A 23945-nucleotide genomic window follows, 5' to 3' on the forward strand; every position below is an offset into this window, starting at 1 on the left:
CACTGAATGAGGGGAGCCGGGGCTGCCCCGCGCGAGTCCCCCCGCGCCCTCCGCCCCGACCCGGGCCCCGCCATGGCCTTCTTCCGGCGGAAAGGTAGGCGACGGGGCCGGGGCGGGGAGCGGGCCGGGCTCCGGGCTCTCCGGACTCCCGCGCTCGTCTGCGCCGGGCCCGGTTGGGCTCGGGAGCGTGGGAGCGCGGGAGCGCGCGCGACCCCCGGCCGGGCTGACCCCCTGTTTTGCACTTGACCCTCGGAGCCACCCGGGTGCTAGAACTTGGGAGGTTCCCAGCAAGGGCGAGCGGCCTTGGCGCCCCCAGCCCGTCTCTCCCCCGGGGAGGAAGCCGAAGCCGAGGCTGGACGCCCAAGGTCGCCGCGGGGCGCTCGACTCCTGCCTGTCCAGCCCGCAGCGTCTGCCCGTGAGGGCGCGTGGAGAGGTAGCACGAGTGACCTTCGCGCGGGGCCCGCAAGTAGTAGGTGCCTTGGAAGTGCTTCTTCTCCAAACGGCCCGGGGGGAGCTCACCCTCCGCTAACGAAGCCCTCTCCAGATCTCGGGCCGCGTCTGTCCATTGAACTTTGTTCTAAGTCATCTTAGCGCAGGCACTGCTTAGTGGTCAGGGACCCGGAAAGATCTGGGCATCATGCCCGCTGCCGAGAAGATGCTGCCTTGCTTCACTCCTCCTTCCAGGCCCTATCCCTGTCCCTATGAATGTTTCAGTGGTTTCTCGGCTCCATGCCTGACTCGTGGGCCGGCAGCATAGTTCCTTCTCCCAAGCAGCTCGGCTAAAAATGCAAAACTACCGAGGTGGACTGCTAGAGACCCATCAACCCCTTTGGAGGTATTTTTATGTTAGTCTTTGTTGTCATTCCACAGAAATAAAGAATTTCCTCCAAATCTTCCAAAGTCAGTCCAAGTGTTTTGATAATAGTGTTGGTTGGTGTGAGTGACAGCACTGTACTAGTACAAGACAGGAATAACACATTTATGCCCCTTTTCCCTCTAATCTTGTAAGGAAGGTAGAGCAAGTATTTTAGTTCAGAGAGTACTTGTAGGTGATCACAGCAGGGAGAGATTTTGATTAATTAGGAGTCGAGCTAACCCATTAAAAAATTGTTCATGGGGGCAGCAAAGTGGCTGGCTGAGGGCTTGGCCTAAAGAAGGGAGATCCTAGGTTAAATTTGGCTTCAGACATATACTAACTGTGTGACCCTGGGTCCATACTGCTCTTCTGCTTTGGAACCAATGCGTAGTATTCTAAGATGAAAGGCAAGGTTTTTTTTAAAAGAAAGAAAAGTAGAGGCAGCTAGGTGCCTCAGTGGATAGAAAGCCAGGCCCTGAATTGATGATAACCTGGGTTCAAATTTGACCTCAGACACTTCCTAGTTGGGCAAGTCATTTAACCCCTATTGCCTACCCCTTCCTGCTCATTCTGCCTTAGAAGCAATACAGAGTATTCTAAGACAAAAGGTAAAGGGTTTTTTTTAAATTGTTCATATAATGCAATTTCTTTGACATCTTCCAAATCTAATAATTTACAGTCTTATCACATCCATCACCTCAGCTAGGTTCACTTCTGTCTCTAGTGTCATCACCTTGCTTATTAAGACCCCTCTTTAAATCTCTCATTTGGACTATTACAACAGGTCCTAACTGGACTCTGACCACTATTTTCTCTCCTCCAATCCATATTCTACACAGCTGCTAAAATAATCTTCCTAAAAACACAGGTCTGGCCATGCAACTCCCCTGTTTTAAGAATCTCCAGTGGTTTTCTATTACCTCAAGGATAAAACACAAACCCATTAGCTTGGCATTTACAACACTTCACCGTATGACCCCAGCCTACTTTTCCAGGGTTATTTTACACTATCTCCTCAGCTATATTCTAGACAAGTTGCTGACTTCTGTCTCTTGAATACTTGAAGCCTTCCCTCTCCCTCCTGCTTTTAACTGGTTATCTCCTGTACCCCCAAAGCACTCTCTTCTTACTTTTGCCTCAGAGTCCCTAGCACCCTTTGAGGCACAGGTGACCTGTGTGCTGGGTAGTCTTATTATGCTATAATATCACTTTTTTATTGGTGGAAATAACTTTTTACCAAAAGTTACTGGGGTCTATTGTGTGGTCTAGTCATTGTTTCTTAGAATTGAGATGAAGCATTAAGCTGGATTTAAAATTTGTGTAATCAGTCAAAATTAAATTTTTTCTTTTTTACTCATTTTGAAGCTATATGTATACTTTTTAGACTGAAAGCATTTTTTTGTTACAAAATAATTTATTTTCATTCTTTCCTTTCTTTTCTATCTGTATACTTTTAACATTTTGGTATTTTTAGTAGGTTTTGTTTTTTAAACCCTTACTATCTGTCTTGGAATCAATACTGTGTATTGGCTCTAAGCCAGAAGAGTGGTAAGGGAGGGCTAGGCAGTGGGAGTTAAGTGACTTGCCCAGGGTCACATAGCTGGGAAGTGTCTGAGACCACATTTGAACCTAGGACCTCCCATCTCGAGGCCTGACTCTCAATCCACTGAGCTAGGCAGCTGGCCCCTTTAGTAGGTTTTTTAAAAATGTCTTAGTGTGGTATAGGTATTCTAATTCTACTGTTATCACTCTACTTGATTTACACGGTTTTCTACATTGTTTGTTTTCATTTTTAACTTTTTAGTAGTACTATTTACAATTATATACTACTATAATTTAAACTGCCATTCCCAGAAGAGTTATGCCATTTTTAGTTTTTCTTTTTGGCTATTATGAAGCTGCTATGAATATTTTTGTGCAGATAGGTCTTCTTTTCTGTTTAATAATATACTTAGAATCGTAACCCTAATGTTGGTATATATACTTGAAAAGATTGTAAGTCTACAAAATTTTAATTGGAGGTGCTAGTTGTAGTTAAGTGGAGGGAATGGCAATGTGAGCAGAGTTTATATTCCTCTTTTAATTAACAACTTCTCCTAGAAAAAAGTAACTCCTTTCTTAGTGGTATTAGGAACAATTGAAAGTCAGGAACCTAACTTCCAAGGGAATTAACACACCACTCTCACTTAAAATATTAAATACCAAATGGTTGTTGTCCAATTTTATTACTAGTTCTGTAGTAACAAGACCAAAGGGAAGTGAGAGAATACTTAGAAAAAAATTGAATGGTCCCAATTTCTTTATATATTTGTCTTCTTGTCCTTCCACCCTCACCTGGGGTGATATTCTCATTTCATCTTTAGAAGGAGAGTTTTGTATCTGTCCTAAATGTTTTTTGCTTTAGTTTACAGACTAAACTTTCTAGTTTCAGAGAGTATCTGGCTTAGGAAATTATCCTGCTGCACTATTTATAACATGATTTCAGACCAAATGTTTCTCTCCCCCCAAAAAATGCAAACCATTGTCTTTAAGTACAGAAAGCTGAGTTGCTAATTCTGATTGTCTTTTCCATTTTTACTCTTTCCAAATAGCTGACCGACTGATATTGTAGAAGGGATTTGTATAGATGTGGAGGCCAGGATACCTGTTAGGTAGTCTTTAAAAATTTTAAATATGCTTTCTTGCTTTGCAGTGTAAAGTCTTCATTCTAAGGACTAGTCTTGTTTTATTGATGGGTTTTGGAAGTTTTCCCAGGCCAGTGGTTTATGAATGACTTGTTTGTAGTATTTTGAATTGAGTCAAAGATGATTGCACAGGATGCATTTTATATGGACATGGCAAAGGAACCAAGTAATGGAAACTTTTTCTAAAAACAATTCTTTAACCTTATCCTACATCTGAGATTTTAAAAAACATTTTAAAAACATTTTTCATAGTGGTTATTGAAATCTAGAGGTAATGTAACTTTTGTAATTAAGAATGAATTCTGTTTTATGTTCAGTCACCAGTTAAGATGGAAGAAAGATACTGTATAAAGAAAAGAACAGTATCCACTAAGTATTTTCAATCCCAGCATGTAAACAGGAGGGCTAGAAAATAATTTGTCTATATGCAGGCATTCTTTTGCCCATCTAAATCCAGGAAATGGTTTGAATTGAATACTTGCCAAAATTGAAATAGCAGTTTTGAATTTGTCTGCATCATTGCTTATTCAGAAATTGTGCTGGAAGTAGATCTTTGAGTAAATTATTTCATTTAAACAGATACACTGAAGTTGCTTTCGAAGGTTTGATTGTAATTCTATTTGTTTAATAGATATATAAATGTTCACCTCCTGGGAACTTGAGACAGCTATAACAATTGAACTCTTATTACAAGCGCTCTGGAAATATTTTCTTCAGTTCCAAGAACTATACCAATTGTTTGACAACATATTTGCTCCCAGTAAGCATTTTTCAACCTTTGATCTGGCTGCTAAGGCATTTAGTCGTGATCACAAATATGGTTTAAATGCCAAAGCAATATGAGAGTAAATTTGTGAAACATCTGGTATTATCTGAATCTCTTAGGATATTTTAATCCTTTAGATCAGAGGAATCAGTTTTATTGAGTGCCATGATTCACTTAAATCTGAGGAAGCTTTCACTATATGGCCATGTATATCATGTATATCCTTTAATTTTTAATGCTTTTAGTGACATACAGGAGCTTACTGTTTATTGACTATATAGGAAATAGCAAATTGCCCACTACCGTTATAATTATATTGATGTTTACTTTGCTTTTAATGAGAGAATATAAACTTAATATGGAAATTAGAGTTCACTTATGCTTAGGACACTGTAACAAATCCTTGAGATAGTGATTGATATTCCTCCTGGGCCCCGCCATGCAGATTCCTGGTGCTATGATTCTGAGCAGGCAGGAGGAAAAATATGCTTTAGGTTTTTTTGTTTCTCTATTTTTTGGCCTGGTTAGTCCGTGGGGATTCTGGCAGCTTTTAAAATTTTGGCACAAGAAGGTTCCTATCCAACCAATCTGTCTATTCTTGTGTTGGTAATGATCTTTTTAAAAATTCCATCATATAAAAGCAATATTCATGAATAAGGACCAGTGAAAGGCTGTACCAACAACTCTGAAAAACAAACCCAAGCAACATTTCAAAAACCCTGAATGCAACTCAAACAACACAAAAATAGGGGTTGCTCATGATTGTGCATAGAATTGTATCTTTTCTGGGATACAATTATTCTGCTACTCTGATGTCTGAGGGTGTGGATATCAGAGCTTCCCAGAAGTGCTCTCATGCTTCTTCACCTCTAATTTGTTTTTCTACCACAGTGGTTGCATCCTCATATGTAGGTCTTTCAGCATGAGATGAAGGAAGTTCTTGTCCTCCTCCTTGAGAAGTACAAGATGGTATTGAAGAGGGGTGGGGGGGGGTGTCAGAGGCTCAGGCTTATTCTTGTTCTGGCTCCACTATTTACTAACCACTTAGATTTGGATGGTAGTTAAAATCTTTGAGCCTGTTTATTTATAAAATAGGATTGATAATCCTTGTCTTGGCTTTTTCATATAGTTGTTGTAAGAATAGGAGGATGTATGAAAATTGTAAGGTACTCTCTTTGTCCTAAGGGGTACTTAATATGTCTGCCTTTAAAGAAGTAACATGGATGGACTTCTTTGACAGTTCCAGTACTCTTGCTTATCTCTGTGACTCTGACTTTGTTTTTGCTTTTGAAAACTTAAAGACCAAATGCTCCAAGTGGCAGCTTTTTTCTACTGGGTTCTGGCCCTTTTAGAACTTTTGGAGTATGTTTAAATGGTTGGTAAGTTTTGGTTGGAGGATGGAAGAGCGAGATCTAATGTGTCCTGTCATTTCCTAGTAGGCTTCCAATCAAGCTACCATCTTGTAAAATTCTTATTTAGGATAGTATGCTTTTAGCTTATTTGTAACAGAATGCAGTGACTAAATCAAGATTAAAAATAGTCTCTGTTAAGTCTCCTAGCCAATAAGCATTTGAAGGTCTGATATGTTTTGAGCATTGTACTAAATGCTGTGTAGGAGATACAAAGGAATTAAGATGTATAAAAAGATGGCACATACAAGAAAGAGTGGAAAATTCTAAAGACAAATCAACAGATCACCAAGTATTCATTGATACTGTACAATATGCAGTGGAATTAGAAAATGCTGAGTTAGCTTTTGAGTGACAAAAGGCAGATAGAATTAACCAGATGGAATTCACCTTGAGGGATATGAATTTTGATGTGAATCTTTGGAGAAAGTGATGTTTGTAAATGGACAAAAATTAGAAAGGGTTTTCTGAGGAAGAGTGGAATAGGATGGATGGATATCTGAGGAAAAGGATGGATATCTGTTAGCCTGTTCATCATGCCTGGGAGATGACAAGGAAATTATTTTAGCTGTACCTGGGATAGAAGGTCAGTAGAATTGAAGTTAAACATTATAGGCTGTAGGAAGCTTCCAGCTGTCCTTGTGTAGAGGAATGGTGTCATGAAAGTGGTGCTTAAAATAACTGGTGTTGGTATAGGAAGTATTTCAGAGTTCAGGCTGTCAGCTCCATGAAGACAGGAAACACATCTTATTTTTTTTGTGTTACTCTCGGAGTGTTCTGTCTGCCATAGTGTCTTGCACAGATCAGGTATAGTTAGTTTCAATTAGTTCATAACCTGATGTAGGCAATCCCCCAAAGCATGGAGTGATAAAAACCACCAAACTTAGGGGAACAACACTGAAAAGCTTCATCTTTGTTGTTCAGTTGTCTTAGTCATGTCCGACTCTTTGCGACCCCATTTTCTTGGCAAAGATTTTGGAATGGTTTGCCATTTCCTAATCCAGCTCATTTTACAGATGAGGAAACTAAGGCAAACAGGGTTAAGTGACTTGCCCAGAGTCATATAGCTAGTAAATGTCTTAGGCTAGATTTGAGTTCATGAAGATGTCCTGATTCTAAGCCCAATTTTGTATCTATTGTGCCACCTTGCTCTGCCACCAAAAACTTTGTAAGTGATAGGACCTAATAAAACAGTAGCATCTTTTCTAGTGTTAAATACACACTAGTCCCCTCTCCAGAAGTAAGTTGGGGATGATCTAGGTTACTTGCCCCTCTTCTATCAGTAGCTCCTACTGCACCAGAATATATACAACATAAAAATGACACTTTGACAAAGACCTGAATTTTGCTTGTGCAAGTGGGCATCATTAGGTTTGCAGCTCAGAAGTTACTGTGAAGTGGGGCAGTTTAAATGCATTCTTGCTGTTTCTCAACAAAGATAATGCATTCATGTTATATCTAAAATATTCCTCAATAGACCAGTCACATTGGAACAGATTCTCGTTTTTTGAAATGTATTATGATAGGATTTGCTATACTCCATATTTGTTTAATGAATAGATATAGACAGATAAACTGGAAGAGTACTGTAGTAGGCACTGTGTAATGAGCACTAGGAAGTTAAGAATAAGTGAGTTGAGGAAGCCCTATATTTTTTTTCAGTGTTTTATGTTGTTTTTTTTTTTTTTAACCAATTACACGTAAAACAAAATTCCACATAAGTTTTCTGAAGTTTTATGATCCAAAGAGTCTCCTTCCCTCCTTCCTACCAGAGCTGGTAAGCAATTTCAATCTGGGTTATATATGTATTATCATGCAAAACCTATTTCCATATTATTCATTTTGTAAGTGAATAATCTTCTAAAACCCTAAAACATATACCCAAATAAACAAGTGAAAAATCATATGCTTACATTGGCATTCCTACTCCAACAACAATTCATTCTCTGAAGGTGGATAGCATTCTTTTTCATAAGTCCCTCAGAATTGTTCTGGATCATGGTATTGCTGATAGTAGCCAAGTCTATCACATTTGATCGTTCACAGTGTTGTTGTTATTGTATACAGTGTTTTCCTGCTTCTGCTTATTTCACTCTGCATCATTTCATGTAGATCTTTCCTGCTCTTTCTGAAATCATCCTGGTCATAATTCCTCATAGCACAATAGTATTCCATCACCCCCAATATACCACAATTTGTTCAGCCATTCCCCAATTGAGAGAGATCTCTTCAGTTTCTAATTCTTTGCCACCACAAAAAGGACCGCTGTAAATAGTTTTGTACAAACATCCTTTTCCATTAAAAAAAAAATCTCTTTGGGATACAGACCTAGTAGTGCAATTACTGGATCAAAGGGTATGCATTGTTCTATAGCCCTTTGGGCATAATTCCAAATGACCCTTCAGAATGGTTGGATCATTTCACAACTCCATTAGCAATGTGTTAGTGTCCCAATTTTGCCACATCCCCTCCAAAATTCATTTTTTACCTTTTCTGCCATATTAGCCAATCTAATAGATGTGAGATGGTGCTTCATAATTGTTTTAATTTGCATTTCTCTAATCAAGAGGGATTTAGAACATTTTTTCATATGAGTATTGATAGGTTTGATTTCTTCATCTGAAAACTGCCTGTTCATATCCTTTGACCATTTGTCAATTGGGGAATAACTTGTATTCTTGTAAATTTATCTTAGTTTTTATATGTTTGAGAAATGAGACCTTTATCAGAGAAAATTTCCCAGTTTGTTTCCCTTTTAATTTTGGTTGCACTGGTTTTGTCTGTACAAAACTTTTAAAATTTAATATAATAAAAATTATTCATTTTACATCTTGTAACATTTTCTATCTCTTGTTTGGTCATAAGTTCTTTCCTTTTCCACGAGTCTGACAGGTAAACTATTCTGTTTCCCTGATTTAGTAATAAGGTCACTCTTTATGTCTAAATCATACACCTCTTTTGACCTTATCTTGGTATAGGGTATGAGATACTGATATAAACCTAATTTTTGCCATACTTACCCAGCCGTTGAAGCCTTTATGAACTATATTGATTTGGAGAGTGACTACTGATGAATCCTGGCCCTTAACCCTCTCAATAACAGCATTGTGATATTCAGAGAATCTTGCCCCCTGTTGAGGTTGAATCTTGTCAATTCATCAGCAAACTTTGATATCTTCCCCCTTTCCTCCCTCTCATTAAAGTGTTCATAAAGACACCCTAGCAAAACTGTGATCACACGATTTATTTTAAGTACTCTTACTATTAATGGAAAGTTTTGAGCTGTTTGCTCCCTTAGCCAACTTAACCTATATTTAAATAGTTCATGTTTTGAACCTTAAAAGTAATTAACACAGTAATTAGAAAAAAATCTTAGGGGCAGCTGGGTGGTTCAGTGGATTAAGAACTAGACCTAGAGACAGGAGGTCCTAGGTTCAAATCTGGCCTCAGACACTTCCTAGCTCTGTGACCCTGAGCAAGTCACTTAGTCCCCATTGCCTAGCCCTTATCATTTTTGTGTCTTGGTACTAATACACAGTATTGATTCTAAGACTGAAGGTAAGGGTTTAAAAAAAAATCTTATCTACATACAATTCATCCTTTTAGTATGTATATCTTATTTACATATGTACATGATAGTGTGTGTGGTACTTGAGGGTAGGAAATGCCTTTGTATTCCCTAGTGCCTGGCACATAAGTGTTTTAATAAATGCTTGTTGATCTGTGAATTTAAGATCTCTAGCACATTTGCTGCAATCTTTTCCCTCAGACTTCCCAGTATTTCCATTTTTTTGATTCAGCATTTAAGTTCCTACTACATTCAACGTATTGGCCAGAGGATTTGGGATATGGGATTTTAAAAAAATGACCCTGCCCTGCTCTCAAGGACCTTACATTCTTTTTAACAGGATGTGCCGTGTCCACACGGGTAAGAGTAGCAGCAGAGTATGAAGGGAAGAGAGTTGAATTTGTCTGATGATCCTGGCTCTTACCATGTATGTAATCTTGGATGGGTCATTTTCTGAGCCTTCATTTCCTTATCCATAAAATAAAGAAGTTGGACAGATGACTTCTCAGGTTCCTTCAAGCTGAAAATACACTATTGCCACGTTACCCTGTAAATTTATGTATCTTATCTTCATGGGAATGAAAACAAATGAACTTTTTACTTATTCACAGAGATTCAGGCCAATTAAGTATTTGTCCTATTTAATTTTCTTGTGGTGGATCACATGTACTCATGAGCTCTATTTAAATGATCATCCAGTCTTTTACATGTGAATCCCATGATAGCATGTCTGCAACTCTGGATATTAGGCATTTCTTTTAGGATTTGTTCCAGCTAGTGTGCCTCAGACAGAGAAGTGGAAAATGATGCTTTTATAACATTCTCAAAAAGTTTGAAACTGAAGATGTTGTGTTTTGGGGGCTGGATGATGCCTTAGCTTCGTTTTGGTGTCTGTAGGCTGTTTAGTCCACGTCTACTGGGAAGGTGTGATAGCATTGATCTGGCTTTGCAGTTTGGGAAATGAAGATAAAACATCAAAATATTTCATTACTTCATGGATGTCTAACTTCACTGGCATGAATAGTCTTTATGCATATGTAGACAAAAGTTCCTCCGTGATTTTGGTGGTCTTTGACAATTTTTTTGGGCCTCAACAATTCTCATTGTGCCTAACCTGGTTATGAACCTCTCTTTAATTTAGGCTGGTTCCTTGACAGTAAACACAGGGGCCTTCAAGAAGTATATACTTTTGATGAATTTTGACAGAACCGTTTTTTTTTTCTTTTCAGACATCACATATAAGATCTGTGTGATGCTATGGGTAATTGTCATTTGTTTTATATGTTCTCTAACACATGATGGGAACTTCTTTGTTGAATTTCTTTGATATTGATAGTGATCAATCCTCATTCTGTTGAACTAGATAACCCGTAAGTTTCTCCTCCTCTGTGTAGTATGCTGAAAAGGTTTCAGGGATGGTCCATAAAATAGGTTGTGCTGTTAAGCATGAGGGGCTGACTAGTTGATGATAAATAGTTATGGCAGCTCACTAACAAATAAAATTACAAAGTGGTATTCAACCTTGTCAAGGTGGGGTTCAATTTCTGCAGGGAATAGAAGAGGGATTAAAAATAATTTTGGGCATTTTTTTAAAGATAGTCCATATATTCTATTGGTATCCTTGTGATATCAAAGGAACAAGAGAGAGATTTCTGTCTAGTTTTTTTGGATGAGCTACCTGTCTTTGGAGCTGTGGAAGGCTATAGATGGGCATGGATAGAATATATGGCCTGCTTTGTTGGAGAAAATAGCCATATTGGTGAGATCACAAATCTTTTGTAGTATTAATTTTCAGAAATTGAGTGTTGGTATAAATAATGGATGTTGGATGGCTTTTCAGGGAACTCAGGCTGTGGTCTTCCTTTCTTTCTGTTAGTATTTTACCTGGAGTCACTCAAACCAGTTTATCTGGCTTTGGACATTGGACATTCAGTTCCCACATAAATGGCCATATCAGTGCTCATTTCCAGACTCTTTACTTTCCCTTCTCACCATTATTCTTTTAGCCTAGCTGTCTATTCTAAGTTGGAGATCTATCCAAACCTAGCCCTGTCCAGTTCCTTGTTGAATTGCTAGCCACAATTCTTGGCTTCTTCAGCCTTACCTGACCTGTACTTACTAGGAAGCTAGAGAAGATTGAGAATAGGAAGTGTGGATGTGAATTCTTATTTTTCAATTAGGTCCACTTCTAGTTTAATACCTTAAGTTTTAACCAATCCATACACTGGCCTTAGGGGTGGTGTTTTCCTTTCCATAGCTATTTCTGTTCATGGGAGTGCCACGGGGTGTGTATTTTTGTATTATTTTCTAGCCACCATAGGAATATGGGGCTTTATTTTCAGAGAATGCTTTTCAGTGTGTTCATGTTCTCTGCTCTACTGAACATTGTTGGTAAAAGTCATTGAACTGCATATTCTATGCATACTTTTTGGACCATTACAAATTCATGCTTCAAATTACAAATTCATCTAGCTTCAGTGACTTAATCTTCAAACATTTGAGTCAGTGAATTAAACTTGTACTACTGTTTCCCTAGTTACTATGTGAATGTTTCTTTTCAATCAATAGGGATTAGAGATAGTAATTTTATACAAGGGGAATTTATATTAAGTGATTTTATAAAGAGGAAGTAGAAAGACCTAACTGGAGTTTATGTGCTTCCTGCTGCTAGACAACAATCAAGAATGCTGTGAAGGGAATTCTTGGATCCTGGATAGATGGGATTGGATTAGATGTCCTCCGAGGTCTCTGCCAGCTCTTGAGATTCTGTAATTTTATAATTATTATATGAATGGACATCTTTTCCTTTCTTTTTAAGAAATTATAAATTAGAAAGTAGTTCTATTAAGAAAAGTGCTATTTTAAGACATCAACCAATCAATAAACATTTAATTGCTAGGGATAAAAATTTGTTAAAGAAAAAAAAGAACAATTCCAGGAGCATCTCGGTGACTCAGTAAATTTAGAACCAGGCCTAGAGACAGATGGTCCTGGGTTCAAATTTGGCCTCAGATACTTCCTAGTTTAGTGACCCTGGGCAAATCACTTAACCCCCATTGCTTAGCCCTTACATTTCTTCTGTCTGGAATAACACAGTATTGATTCAAAGGGATTTAAAAAAAAAGAGAGAGAATCCTTTGCTTTCAAGGAGCTTACAATTAATAGAGGAATACAAAACATAAAAGGAAGCTAAAAGAGGCTGTGGAGGGAGCCAGCAAGGTGGGATTGTAGGAAATCAAAAGAAGTCCCAGAGTAGTAGCAGCTAGTCCAGAAATGAGGACTCATGTGATCATGAGATAAAGATCAAGGAGGGACCTTAGTCACCTACCTATAGGGTTCAACATATACTCTTTTTATAGGTGAGTTTTTATAAAGCTTAAAAAGGTATCAGAGAGGCCCCTGAATTCCTGAGCTAGTTATGTGCATATTTCTGTCTTTGAAAATTAGAGGTTCCATTTGTTTGAAACAGCAGATGGACTATGGTCCATCCATTTAATTGCAAAAGTACAATATTTGAGTTCTCTGTTTTACTTCAGTGTTTGATAATGATTCTTTTATTTTATAGTGAAAGGCAAAGAACAAGACAAGGCCACAGATGTAAAGGCAATTAAAGGTAAGTTCAACGAAATTTCATTGTATTAAATTGTATGTAATACAATGTAATACATTGACTGCATAAGAACATTTTCCACCTTGCTTAATTGCTCCATACAAGTCAACTTATTAAAAAAAAAAAGTCATTGCTATATTTTGTTTATACATTACTTTTATTTACAAATCTCCACCCCAGAGAGCTATTCTTTGAAACAAAGAGTACCAAAGGAAGAAGAAATAAAAGTTGAACAAAACTCAGTGGCCAATCATGGCTCAAGTCTGACTGCTTGTGAAATGTCTCCTGGGACAAGCCTGGTCATTGATACTTATAGACAATTCTGGACTTGCTTTGATTTTCTCTTTATTGTCTCAGACACTGTGCTTACTTCACTCTGGCAGTTCATCTGAGTCTCCCCATGCCTCTGAAGTTTTCATATTCATCATTTCATATGGTGCCAGAATATTCCTTTACAGTTTGCCACAAGTTTCTTTAGCCATTTCCCAATTGACATGTATCTACTTTGTTGTCAGTTCTTTATTAACACAGCAGGTGCTACTATGAATATTTTGGCATATTTGAGATCTTTCTGTCAGATCTGTGGGGAAGGGGGTGGGCAATAATATGCTTAGCAATGGGATCTGATTCAAAGGGAATGGAAATTTTAATCACAATTTTAAAATTCCAATTTTATTTCCAGAATGATTGGACAAATTCACAGCTCCAGATAATATAGTCACTTTAATACACCTACATACATACGTACCATTACCTTTCATCTTAGAATCAATACCATGTAGTGGTTCCAAGGCAGAAGAGTGGTAAGGGCTAGGCAATGGTAGTTAAACAACTTGCCCAGGATCACACAGCTAAGGAAGTGTCTGAGGCCAGATTTGAACCTCCTGTCTCTAGACCTGGCTCTCAAAGCACTGAGCCACCGAGCTGTACCCCCTGCCCAATATTGATTATTTCCATCTTTTGTTACCTTTTCTAATTTGTTGGGCATGAGGTGAAATTTTCACTATAGATATCCTTTTCCCATTGCATTTTTGACATGCATTGAGTCAGCATAAGAAATTAAATGGGAATTTTGGGGGAGTTTTGTGGAAGTCGTGAACAACACATGAAGGCCAGCAGACAACACAGAAAAAAACTTAGAAACTCTGAAATGTATAAGATACATATCTACTATTGTATATTATCTGTGTATTTTGTCTTTTAATAGCATAAATACACTGAATTTCTTTTTAAAAGTTAAAATAAGTAAAAAGTTAAAGTTTGTGAAAAGAACACAGCCAACAGACAACACAGAAAGTCTAAAATAAAGCTGTCTTAGGATTGACCTACATATAGCTCATGACCAAATACTTAACCCAAATTTTATATTAAGGTACTGTAAATACTCCATAAAAAAGAAAGGAAAGAAGGAAGAAAGAATGAATTCAGATGTCTTCTCTGGTACAAAGGGAAGGTCAAAAAATTTTCATGTGGATTTTCCAGATGATGGGGGTGTGCCTCTAACTTTCATTATGTGGAAAGGATACCTGTAGCATGCATGCTTATTGATGATGCCAGTAGAAACTCTTACAGCCTTAAATAGAGATAGATAATTTTCTTTGGTCAGAAATTCTTAGATAACCTTTCTTCTGGGAATATTTTTCACTTGGTTGGTCTTTGGATGACAGAACTGTCTCTTAGAGCCTTTACATCTGGCTGTGGGGCCTGTTGGAACATAGTTACACTGTGTAGTTCAGATGCATAGCCTTTGAAGAAAACAAGATTACCTCCATACTGCCTCAAGGTCTTTTATGGAAGAATATTGTATTCGACCTTGGTTATTTTAAATTTAAAACAGTATTGAAAAGTACATTTAATTTTAAACTAATTAGATCCAGCTAACTTAGATTATTTCCAGTTTATCCTTATAAATCTCATTCACACATCATTGTTTGCATGTCGTCTCTCCCATTAGACTGTGAGCTCCTTGGGACAAGGTGTGTTTTTGCCTTTCTTTGTATCAAGCATATGGCAGAGTGCCTGGCACACAGTAGGTACTTAGTAAATGCTTGTTAACTTACAGGTCATTTGTTATATGGGATGGTTGTCTGGGAAGGGGAGAGGTAAATTATGGTTATAGTAAAAAAAAAAGAAAGAAAGAAAAACTTTTTTAAGACAAAAAACTCCAAACAAATATACAAATGTGCCATGTGCTTGTTAGGTGCTAGGCATAAAGGTACAAAGAATGAAACCATCCTCCCTCACAATGAGTTTACATTTTAATGGGAGAGATAACAGATACCATAAAAATAAATGGAGCACAAATAACTTAATAGCTGAAAATATATTCAAAATACTTAAATACAAAGTAGAGTGAGAGGGAGGGGTGAAGAAAGGCTTCATGCAGAAGAATTACTTCTTAAGGGAAAGAGGAACTTTAAGAGGCAGTAGCTGTGTAAGTGGAGAGAAGGATTGGATGTGAAAGGGGAAGGAGTTGACTAAGGGGAAGATTTGACCCCAGGTTAATACTAAAACAACAATCCTGAGAGGCAGGAAGGATAAGGGATCCTTTGGTAGCATTGGGGAATTTTGAAAGAGGGAAGAGGGTTTAGGGTGAAAGATGGTGGGTAGTTGGTGATGAGGGATCAAGCACGCACACACACACACACCTTTGTAGAGATGATGATTGAGCTATTGGGAGCCAATGAGACCAAGGTAAAAAGTCCAAGTAAAAAGAAAAGAGGAACCAGAACAGAGCCTAGGACATGGATGAAAAACCAATCCAGCGTGTAAGGAGGAGGAAGAGGGATTTGATTCTTCTTCCCAAATTCTACATTCTAACCAAACTTCTCTCTGTTCTTCATACACTCCATCTCTCATCTTGATGCTTTTACACTGACCATCTCTCATGCCTGGAGTATATTCACTTCACTGTGGTCTCAAAAATCCTCTACCTTTCAAGAGGCAGCTGTATCTTATACCTAAAACCTTTCTTGAGTTTTCCCCCCTTCTGCAACTTATCTCTTCTCTCCCCCTATTATTTTGTATTTAACTACTGTGTATATTGATTTTTTTTTGTACTTATACATGTACTTGTTATCTCCCTTGATAGGATGTAAACTCCATGAGAGTAGGGATTGTTTAATTTTTTTCTGTCTGTATTCCTAGGGTCAAGCTGTGTGCTTACTGATTGATAACCAAAATTAGCATTATTTGCAATGGAGAAGTACTAGATCTTTCCCAACAAGCACAGGTAAAGAAAGGATACCCTTCTCCCATCCTCCACTACCCTCCAAAAACCCAGCTAATTGCTTAGTTCTGGAAATAGTAGACTAGAGAAATACAGGCACAAGTTTTGGCAAAGAGGAGACAAAAGTATTCCTATTTGCAGGTGACATGATGATGAAGCAGAGAATTAGAATCCAAATTTTGGACTTATGCAGTGGAAAGCCTCTTCTTTCTCAATAAAGTAGGAAACAAAATCCTCAGTTAGGGAGGGGCTTGGGTTGGCATTAGGGGCTTGAAAAAGTTTGGAAGAGCTACTGCAGGGTGTGCTAGAGAATCAGTGAGGATAATATAAAATCATGTTGCAGCACTGAAGTCCAGGTTGAGTTTAGGTAAGAAGTTGTGTGAGTTTCTCCAGAGACTTTCTGCAGCTTCAAGATGGAATATGGGGATAATCTTGGGTGGAGGATATGGAAGGGTATGGCAGGACATTTTAAGGGTATAGATGAGCTAAGGGTCTGTGAAGTGAGTATAGGCCGTACACTAGGAGAAGAGGGAGGAATTGAGTTATTAGAGGTTATAGAGAAGGCCAAAAGTAGGTTTAGGAGAATTGAGACAAAGAGAGATAGAAGGAGAGAAAATTGTGATCAAAGAAGGGATTTTCAGCTTCCTAAATCCTTTATGTATTTTGCTGTGGATGTTCAAAAATACTGCTGAATGAATTAACTTAACTGTGTCAGATTGTGATAGGAGCTGTTAATCATTTTAAGGGAGGAGATTCGTGAAAGATATAGTCAGGGAAGGTTTTCATGGAGAAAATGGGGCTTGACCTAGGCCTTTGAAGGTTGGGATAGATTTTGAGAGGCAAAGGTACAACCATTCTAGGTAAAGAGAGCAACGTTAATGACATGAGAAGCAGGCTAGAACAGGATGTTTTCATGAGATAGGCCTCAATAGAGCAGAAGATATATATTGGGGACTATTGAAGCCTCAAGTTTGTAATATGTAGGGACTGATTGGGTCAAGCTTTGAAGACTAGCTAGAGAGGTTTATATTTAGTGACTAAAATGAGGGGCCACTGAAAGTTTTTGAGTGAGGAAGATTAATTTTACAAAACAGGATGCATTATAGTGGGGAATCAGGGAGGCAAAATTCCTGAGTAATCCAAGAACAAAGTGATAAAGGGTTAGACTCAAAGTAGTGATTTTGGGAATAGAAAAGAAGAAAGGGAGAAGAGAAAATAAGTAGGATTTTGGTGCTGGAATTGAAGGAAATGAATCAAAGATATCTCTAAATTCTGAAACTTGGGATCCTGGAGGAATGGCAGTACCATCAGGAGACAAGAGGAAAGATGAGTTATTTGCTTTTGAACATACCATCCAAATGGTCATGCCAGGGGACAGGACCAGAAATGTAGATTGGGAAATCATCAGTTCTCAAAATGATAGTTGAAGCCACAAGAATGGAAACATTCTGCAAAGAAAAGACTGCAGACTGGAGTGAGCATTTAGCTGTATCAGGGACCATTCAGGACTAGAGAGGAGGAAGAGAAAGAGCAGGATAGGACAGGCCATGAAGCCTGGAGTGGGTGCTTCCAGGAGAGGAGGAGGAGGGCAGAGAAAAAGGCTCAAGTACTGTTTTTAATCTTTATTATCAACTATCCTGCAACAGAATAGGAAATGATTTCTCACATCCCCAGTTCTGGGGTGTGTTCATTCTTTGAATTTTTTTTTTCTTGCATAGACATCTGGCTATTATGGGGATTGAACCTTGGCATTACTAGCATGAAGTTCCAACAACTTTAACCTCCAGTCTCAGTTGACAGGTTAAATCAGGTTGAGGGAAATGGACAGGCCTCAAATCTGTCAATAACTTGGGGCGATGACTACCCTAAACATGTAAAAACTTCTAGCAAAAGGGGCAGATGACAACAGTTTGTTCCAATGACCATCAAGATAGTGGAAGCAGGAGCTGTGGAGGGCTTAAGGCTTGGTCGAAGAAGCCAAGGTCATCCAGCCATGACAGTCATCCTGACTTTTGTCCTGCCACTGAATTTAGATGACTGGAAGAGAAAGACTGCCGATTTTGTGTAACTCTGCCTCACTTAAATCCAATTTACCAGCAAGTCAAGACATTACCCCATGATGTCTTTAGTCCTCTTTGAAAATAAAGGACAAACAACAGCATAGATATCACTGAATCTTAAGAAGATTTTTTAAGACTTCTTTAGTTCTCATTTGCTTAGATTCAAGGGAAAAAGTGAATTTATTAACTTTGGCACCTAGAAAATTAGCTGTGACCAATACACAGAATGTCTGGACACACCCTGTATGATTTTGCCCCATTTTTTGGTGTCAACTAACTGATAAGTTTCTCTCATTATTGGCAAGCAGTTGTGGACTAGTAATTTAGTTACTCATAGGGATTAGCTATACCAGGAATGTAAACAACACTAAAATTCAACCTGCTGGTCTTTGGGATGTGTTTACTGGCTGTTGGGGTGAGGAATATAAGTGTACATGTTATTTAAGCCCTAGTTCAAATTCATTAACTTATGAACAGGGTCAAAGTAGTATTACAACAACAAGAACTGATGTTCTTAGGACATAGGGATGGATTTTGGTCCCGGGAACTCCCTCACCCCTACCCTCACTCCCGCTTTTTTTTTTCTAAACCCTTACCTTCTGTCTTGATATCAATAAAACAGAAGAGTGGTAAAGGCTGGTTAAGTGACTTGCCCAAAGTCACATAACTAGGAAATGTCTGAGGCGAAATTTGAACCCAGGTTCTCCTGACTCCAGGCCTGGTGATCTATCCAATGGTCCATCTAGCTGCTTTCCTGAGACCCTTTAATGATCTTTTTTTTTTTTTATGTGGGTTATATCTATTGATACTTTTTACATTTGAAACTAAAACTTCTTGGCATTATTATCAATATAGTTTTGACTTGGAAGATCCTTTGAAAGAGTCCTTTGAGTTCTCTAGACTACACTTTTTGAGACATGATGGATAGAGATCTCCCAGGTGAGGAAACTCCCTCTGCCAGTGCTGATTGATACTGTCTTTTGCACCCTAAAAGTTTGAGTTTCCTGAAGCCTGGAGAGGTTAAGGAGAGACCCTTGCCCAGGCTCATACAACCAGTATGGGTCTTAAACCAGTATTCAGCTTAAACCCCGGTCTTTCTAATTCATGCCAACTCTGCGTTGCCTTTCATCCTTAAAATGTGCCACAACTTTAGAAGCCAGTGTTCAAAATGTGATTCCTAATGTAAATGTAGTTTTATCTGGTAAGAAAGTTATATACTTTTTTTTATTAAAGGACAAAATCACTCTCCTCTCTTAGGAGAGGTGTTAGGTTTCTAGATGATCAAATCCAGGGTTTTCTGGTAAACTTTTTTTTTTTTTTAATTACAGCAGCAGCAGTACCAGTACATTCCCCACAGAAGAGCCCTAGAAATCATGCCTTACTGGAGGCTGCCGGACCAAGCCATGTGGCAATCAATGCCATTTCTGCCAACATGGACTCTTTTTCAAGTAGCAGGACAGCTGCTCTTAAGAAACAGCCCAGTCACATGGAAGCTGCTCATTTTGGTGACCTTGGTAAGTGACTTCTTTTGTGAGTGCTGTGATGCTTCAGGCAATTGGGGAAATAATTGGAAATTTATTTGTTCCAAAGTAGCATCTGCAGATGTGATAGGTGAGACAGTGTGCTGATTCTGTGTCAGAGATGACATTAACAAGATGTCAGCTGAGTTAAAAGAAAAAATGCAGCCCTTCTAGTCTTTCAGGTCCCTAATGAGCAGGCAAGTGTTTGTGACCATCTGTTTTAAATAAGAAGAATGAATCATAGACTTGCTATAGTCGGGTGAAGTCTAGCAGATAGAATTGTTATTATTAAAAATGATGAAGGCCGAGATTAAAAGGGAGAATAGTATTTTAATAAAAGCCATTGCTGATAGAATAAATCAACCACGCGCCTGTAAGAAACCTATTCCAACATCGCCTCAGCCATTTTACCTTTCTTATCTTCGAGCGCCCAGGTGACTAAAGAGGAAGTTCAAAACCACTTCCCAATATTTAAAGCTGTCCCTCACCTTGAAGACGTCATCTAAAACAGGAAACCCGTTGGACCACGGGAAATGTAGTTCCAAGGTCCCCCACATGTCCACAGGAAGTTTGTCAAACGGTATATTGATACATATATTGAGGCTCAATCCTTCCAAATAGAACCCCATTACTTTTACATAATACAGAATTAATTCTCCAAGAGCTTAGTTTGTTAGGATGCAACATCCAGTTTTTGAGAGAGTATTAGGATAAACTTGAGATTTAGTGATCTAGTATGATAAGAATAGATACTTTCTGCAAGGCTCACTTTTGGCAACTTTGGGAGATGAGAAATGTCCCTAAGACAGACTCTTTACTAATGGAGGCAATGCTGATAACCCCAAAACTATTTGACTTTGGATTGTGGTTTTAAAAATATTTTATATTCAAATCATAGTTGTTTTCTCTACACCCCCAATTCCTGATTGAACCTTCCTTGTGACAAAAAAAATTAAGGAAAAATATCTAACAAATGTGCTATTGTCTTTTTTAGTATCCCTGCACTTGTTGGTAATGAGGGAGGAGGTCTGTTTTGTTATTCTCTTCTTCAGGATCTTCCCTAATATGACCATTTCTCAAAGGTCACCTTGTAGAAAGCTGTTGTGAACTTTCATTTATTTCTATGTGGCTCTATTTGGCACTTCAAAGTTCACCACTTACTGCCCTGTTCTATCTTCATTTGTTTGGGGAGCAACTCATGGGGACTGGAGAGTTCTTCAGTTACTCCTTTATACTCTACTTATATTTCATTATAGTACATGTACACCTAATAGTGCTGATGGCCACAAAGGAGAGAAGTGGGCTGAACATTTGAATGTTACCTCCGATCCCTGAGTAAATGGAAAGGCCAATAAACCTTTGGTGTTTGAGAATTGACTGAATTGGAAATTTAGATATAATCTGTTTAACTAATATTAAGGTTTTTTCTCTTATATATTATAAAATCTCAGTTTTGAGTGGAAGAGTAAGGAGGATTACTAGCTAACAAGGAACTACTTGTATGAAAAATATTTAATGCACTTATGAAACAACTCTTTTCTTTCCTCTCTGACTAAAAAAAAAAAAAAACACACCTATTTTCTGTGATGTTCCCATCTTTTTTTTATTTTACCGAAAATGAATACATGTATTACTTCTCTAGCTATTTGAGTTGAGAGTAAATTTTATTGGAGATAGCCAGTGCTTCTGTTATTAAAGGTGCCTGGTCTCTTATCTTAAATGCTGTTTTTCCCCTTTGCTAATCCCTTTGCTACTCTTTGTCTTTTAGGCAGATCTTGTTTGGACTATCAGACTCAAGAGACCAAATCAAGTCTTTCGAAGACTCTTGAACAAGTCCTGCAGGACAGTATTGCCCTTCCTTATTTTATTCAGTTTATGGAACTTCGGAGAATGGAACATTTGGTTAAATTCTGGTTAGAGGCTGAAAGTTTTCGTTCTACAACCTGGTCCCGCATAAGAGCACACAGTCTGAATACCGTTAAACAGAGCTCATTGGCAGAGCCACTCTCTCCATCTAAAAGGCATGAAACTACAGTATCTTTTCCATCTGAGTTTCTTGACCAGAGGTTGGAGACTTCTACAGTCCAGTTCTTCATGACCAAGTCAAAAGGAACAGAGATGAATAACAGAACTAGCAATGCTCAGAATCACTTGCTGCCTTCCCAGGATAGAGATAATGCCCCTTCTCTCCATCTTGACATGTCCAAGGAAGGGACTCAAGTTTCTATGGAACATCAAGACTCTTCCAGACTTACAATATCAAATAGAAATAGTCCTTCTTCCACACTAAAGGAATTATCAGGAAAACTAATGAGAAGTAAGTAGGTAATATGGTGTTGGGTTTTTTTTTTTCCTTTCTTTGTAAAAATTTTATCCTAAACAAAACTTGGGTAGGGGAAGAAGAGACCTGGAATGATTGATTATCTTCCTCATCTTAAACCATACCTAATACTGCTTCCAATCTTTTTGAAGGGGATGGGGAGAAACAGGATTCACAGAGCAACCCAAAAATGAAAGCCTGTAGTTAAAGAAATGTAATTTTTTTTTACTTTGATGATTAAAAAATAATAGCTGCATAAATTTATATATTTGACACATTTTCTATACATGATCTTATTTAACCTTCACAGCAACTTTCATCACAGCAATGCAAGTGATCATTTCTCTTTTGTGGAGGAGGAGACTAAGACTCAAAGAAGCTGTGGCTTGACTAAGGTCACGTTCTAGTTATGTGCAAAGACTGAGGCTTGAACCTAGGTCTTCTGACTTCACATCCACTGTTCTTTCTAGTATACTTCATCTACCTCCCTTCTTTCCCCCAATTATCTTTTCTCCTTTCATGATGAAGGATGGGAAGTCTCTGTGCTTTGCCTAGTGCTTTAATAGAATGAGGTAACAGCAGTTTGGGGTTTTACTGAGTGGTTAAAAGCAGTACCAGTTAGGATTTTAAATTAGGAAAAGGCATATGATTGTCTGGTTAGAGAAGCATGATGGAGAGAGCTCATAGTGACAGGATTCCTTTTCTACAACTTCCTTCAAAAAAGAATTGTTAACTCCTATTGCATGAACAGCCAGCTTAAAGCAGGTAGAAATAGTGGAGCAGAGCAAGAATTGCCTAAAGTTAATTTTCTTTTAGCTTACTTCATTGATAATTAATTTTGTATGTAACTCAGGGACAGAGCATTTAGCTTCAGGAGAGAGTAATGTAGTTAGAAAAAAATCAGGAGAGACCCAGACTAAAATCCCCCTCTAACACTCATGGGGCAACTTGGGAAAAGGTGTGGGACTCTGAGCTTCCATCTCATGTATGAGAGAGCTCTCGTGATACTGTAGGATGTACCTTGCTAGTTTGGGAGGGTCTCCTGGGATGCTGTTTAGTAAGTGTTTTATGAACTTGAAGGTACTACTCAATTGTCAGCTATTTCTGAGTGGTGGGCTGCATGGAAGAATAGAAATGATGATATTTCTTCCACTAAAGAGGAGGGCAGGCATTCTTCATCGAGAAAGAAGAGGTGGTTGTTCTGTCCTTTCAGTCTTGCCCAACTCCTCAGAACCCTGATTGGGTTTTCTTGGCAAACATGCTGGAGTGGTTAACCTTTCCTTCTCCAGCTTATTTTACAGAAAAGGAAACTGAGGCAAACAAGGCAAAATGACTTGCCCAGGGTCAAACAGCTAGGAAGTATTGAGGCCAGATTTGAACTCAGGGAGATGAGTCTCCCCATCTTCAGGCCTGCTGCTCTATCCACTGCTCCACCAAGATAGAGATAAGATATGTCCTCACCATACCTCCAACAAGAAAGGTATCAGCATATTAAGAGTACCAGCACACCTTCGGAGACATTGGGAGGGCAAGGGCAGTTCTAGACACTGCAATAAAGTGACTATTACAGTAAACCAATTCACATGAACTTTTTGGTTTCCTAATGCATATAAAAGTTATGTTTATACTGTGGTCTGTCAAGTGTGTAATAGTACAATGTCTAATAAAAAAATTAATCATGTATATACCTTAATTTGAAAAATACTTTACTAAAAAACCGGAGCCTTCAGCGAGTTGTAATTTTTTTGATGGTGGAGTGTTTTACTTCAATGTTAAGGCTGCTGACTGATCAAGATGGTGGTTACTGATAAGGTGGCTGGGGCATTTTCTTTAAATAAGACAACAATGAGATTTGCCACATACTTTTACTTGAACATTTAGGACCTTGTAGGATTATTAATTGGCTTAATTTCAGTATTGTTG

At 38.3% G+C, this 23945-nt stretch overlaps 1 protein-coding gene across 2 annotated transcripts in view; it reads left to right on the top strand.

The window, feature by feature from the left end:
• The first annotated feature begins 6 nt into the window (after positions 1 to 6).
• The window catches only part of AKAP10 (A-kinase anchoring protein 10), a 59971-nt gene continuing 36032 nt past the window's right edge, over positions 7 to 23945 (top strand). Inside the window, exons 1-4 of one of the 2 annotated variants that reach the window (XM_044672992.1) lie at positions 7 to 94; positions 12849 to 12896; positions 19511 to 19696; positions 21471 to 22019. In XM_044672992.1, the coding sequence (XP_044528927.1) occupies positions 7 to 94; positions 12849 to 12896; positions 19511 to 19696; positions 21471 to 22019 (871 nt within the window). The remainder of the gene's footprint in view (positions 95 to 12848; positions 12897 to 19510; positions 19697 to 21470; positions 22020 to 23945) is intronic. The other variant, XM_044672993.1, reaches the window with a different exon arrangement.

The sequence above is a fragment of the Gracilinanus agilis genome, chromosome 4 (genome assembly GCF_016433145.1).
Source record: "Gracilinanus agilis isolate LMUSP501 chromosome 4, AgileGrace, whole genome shotgun sequence".
Taxonomy (NCBI): domain Eukaryota; kingdom Metazoa; phylum Chordata; class Mammalia; order Didelphimorphia; family Didelphidae; genus Gracilinanus; species Gracilinanus agilis.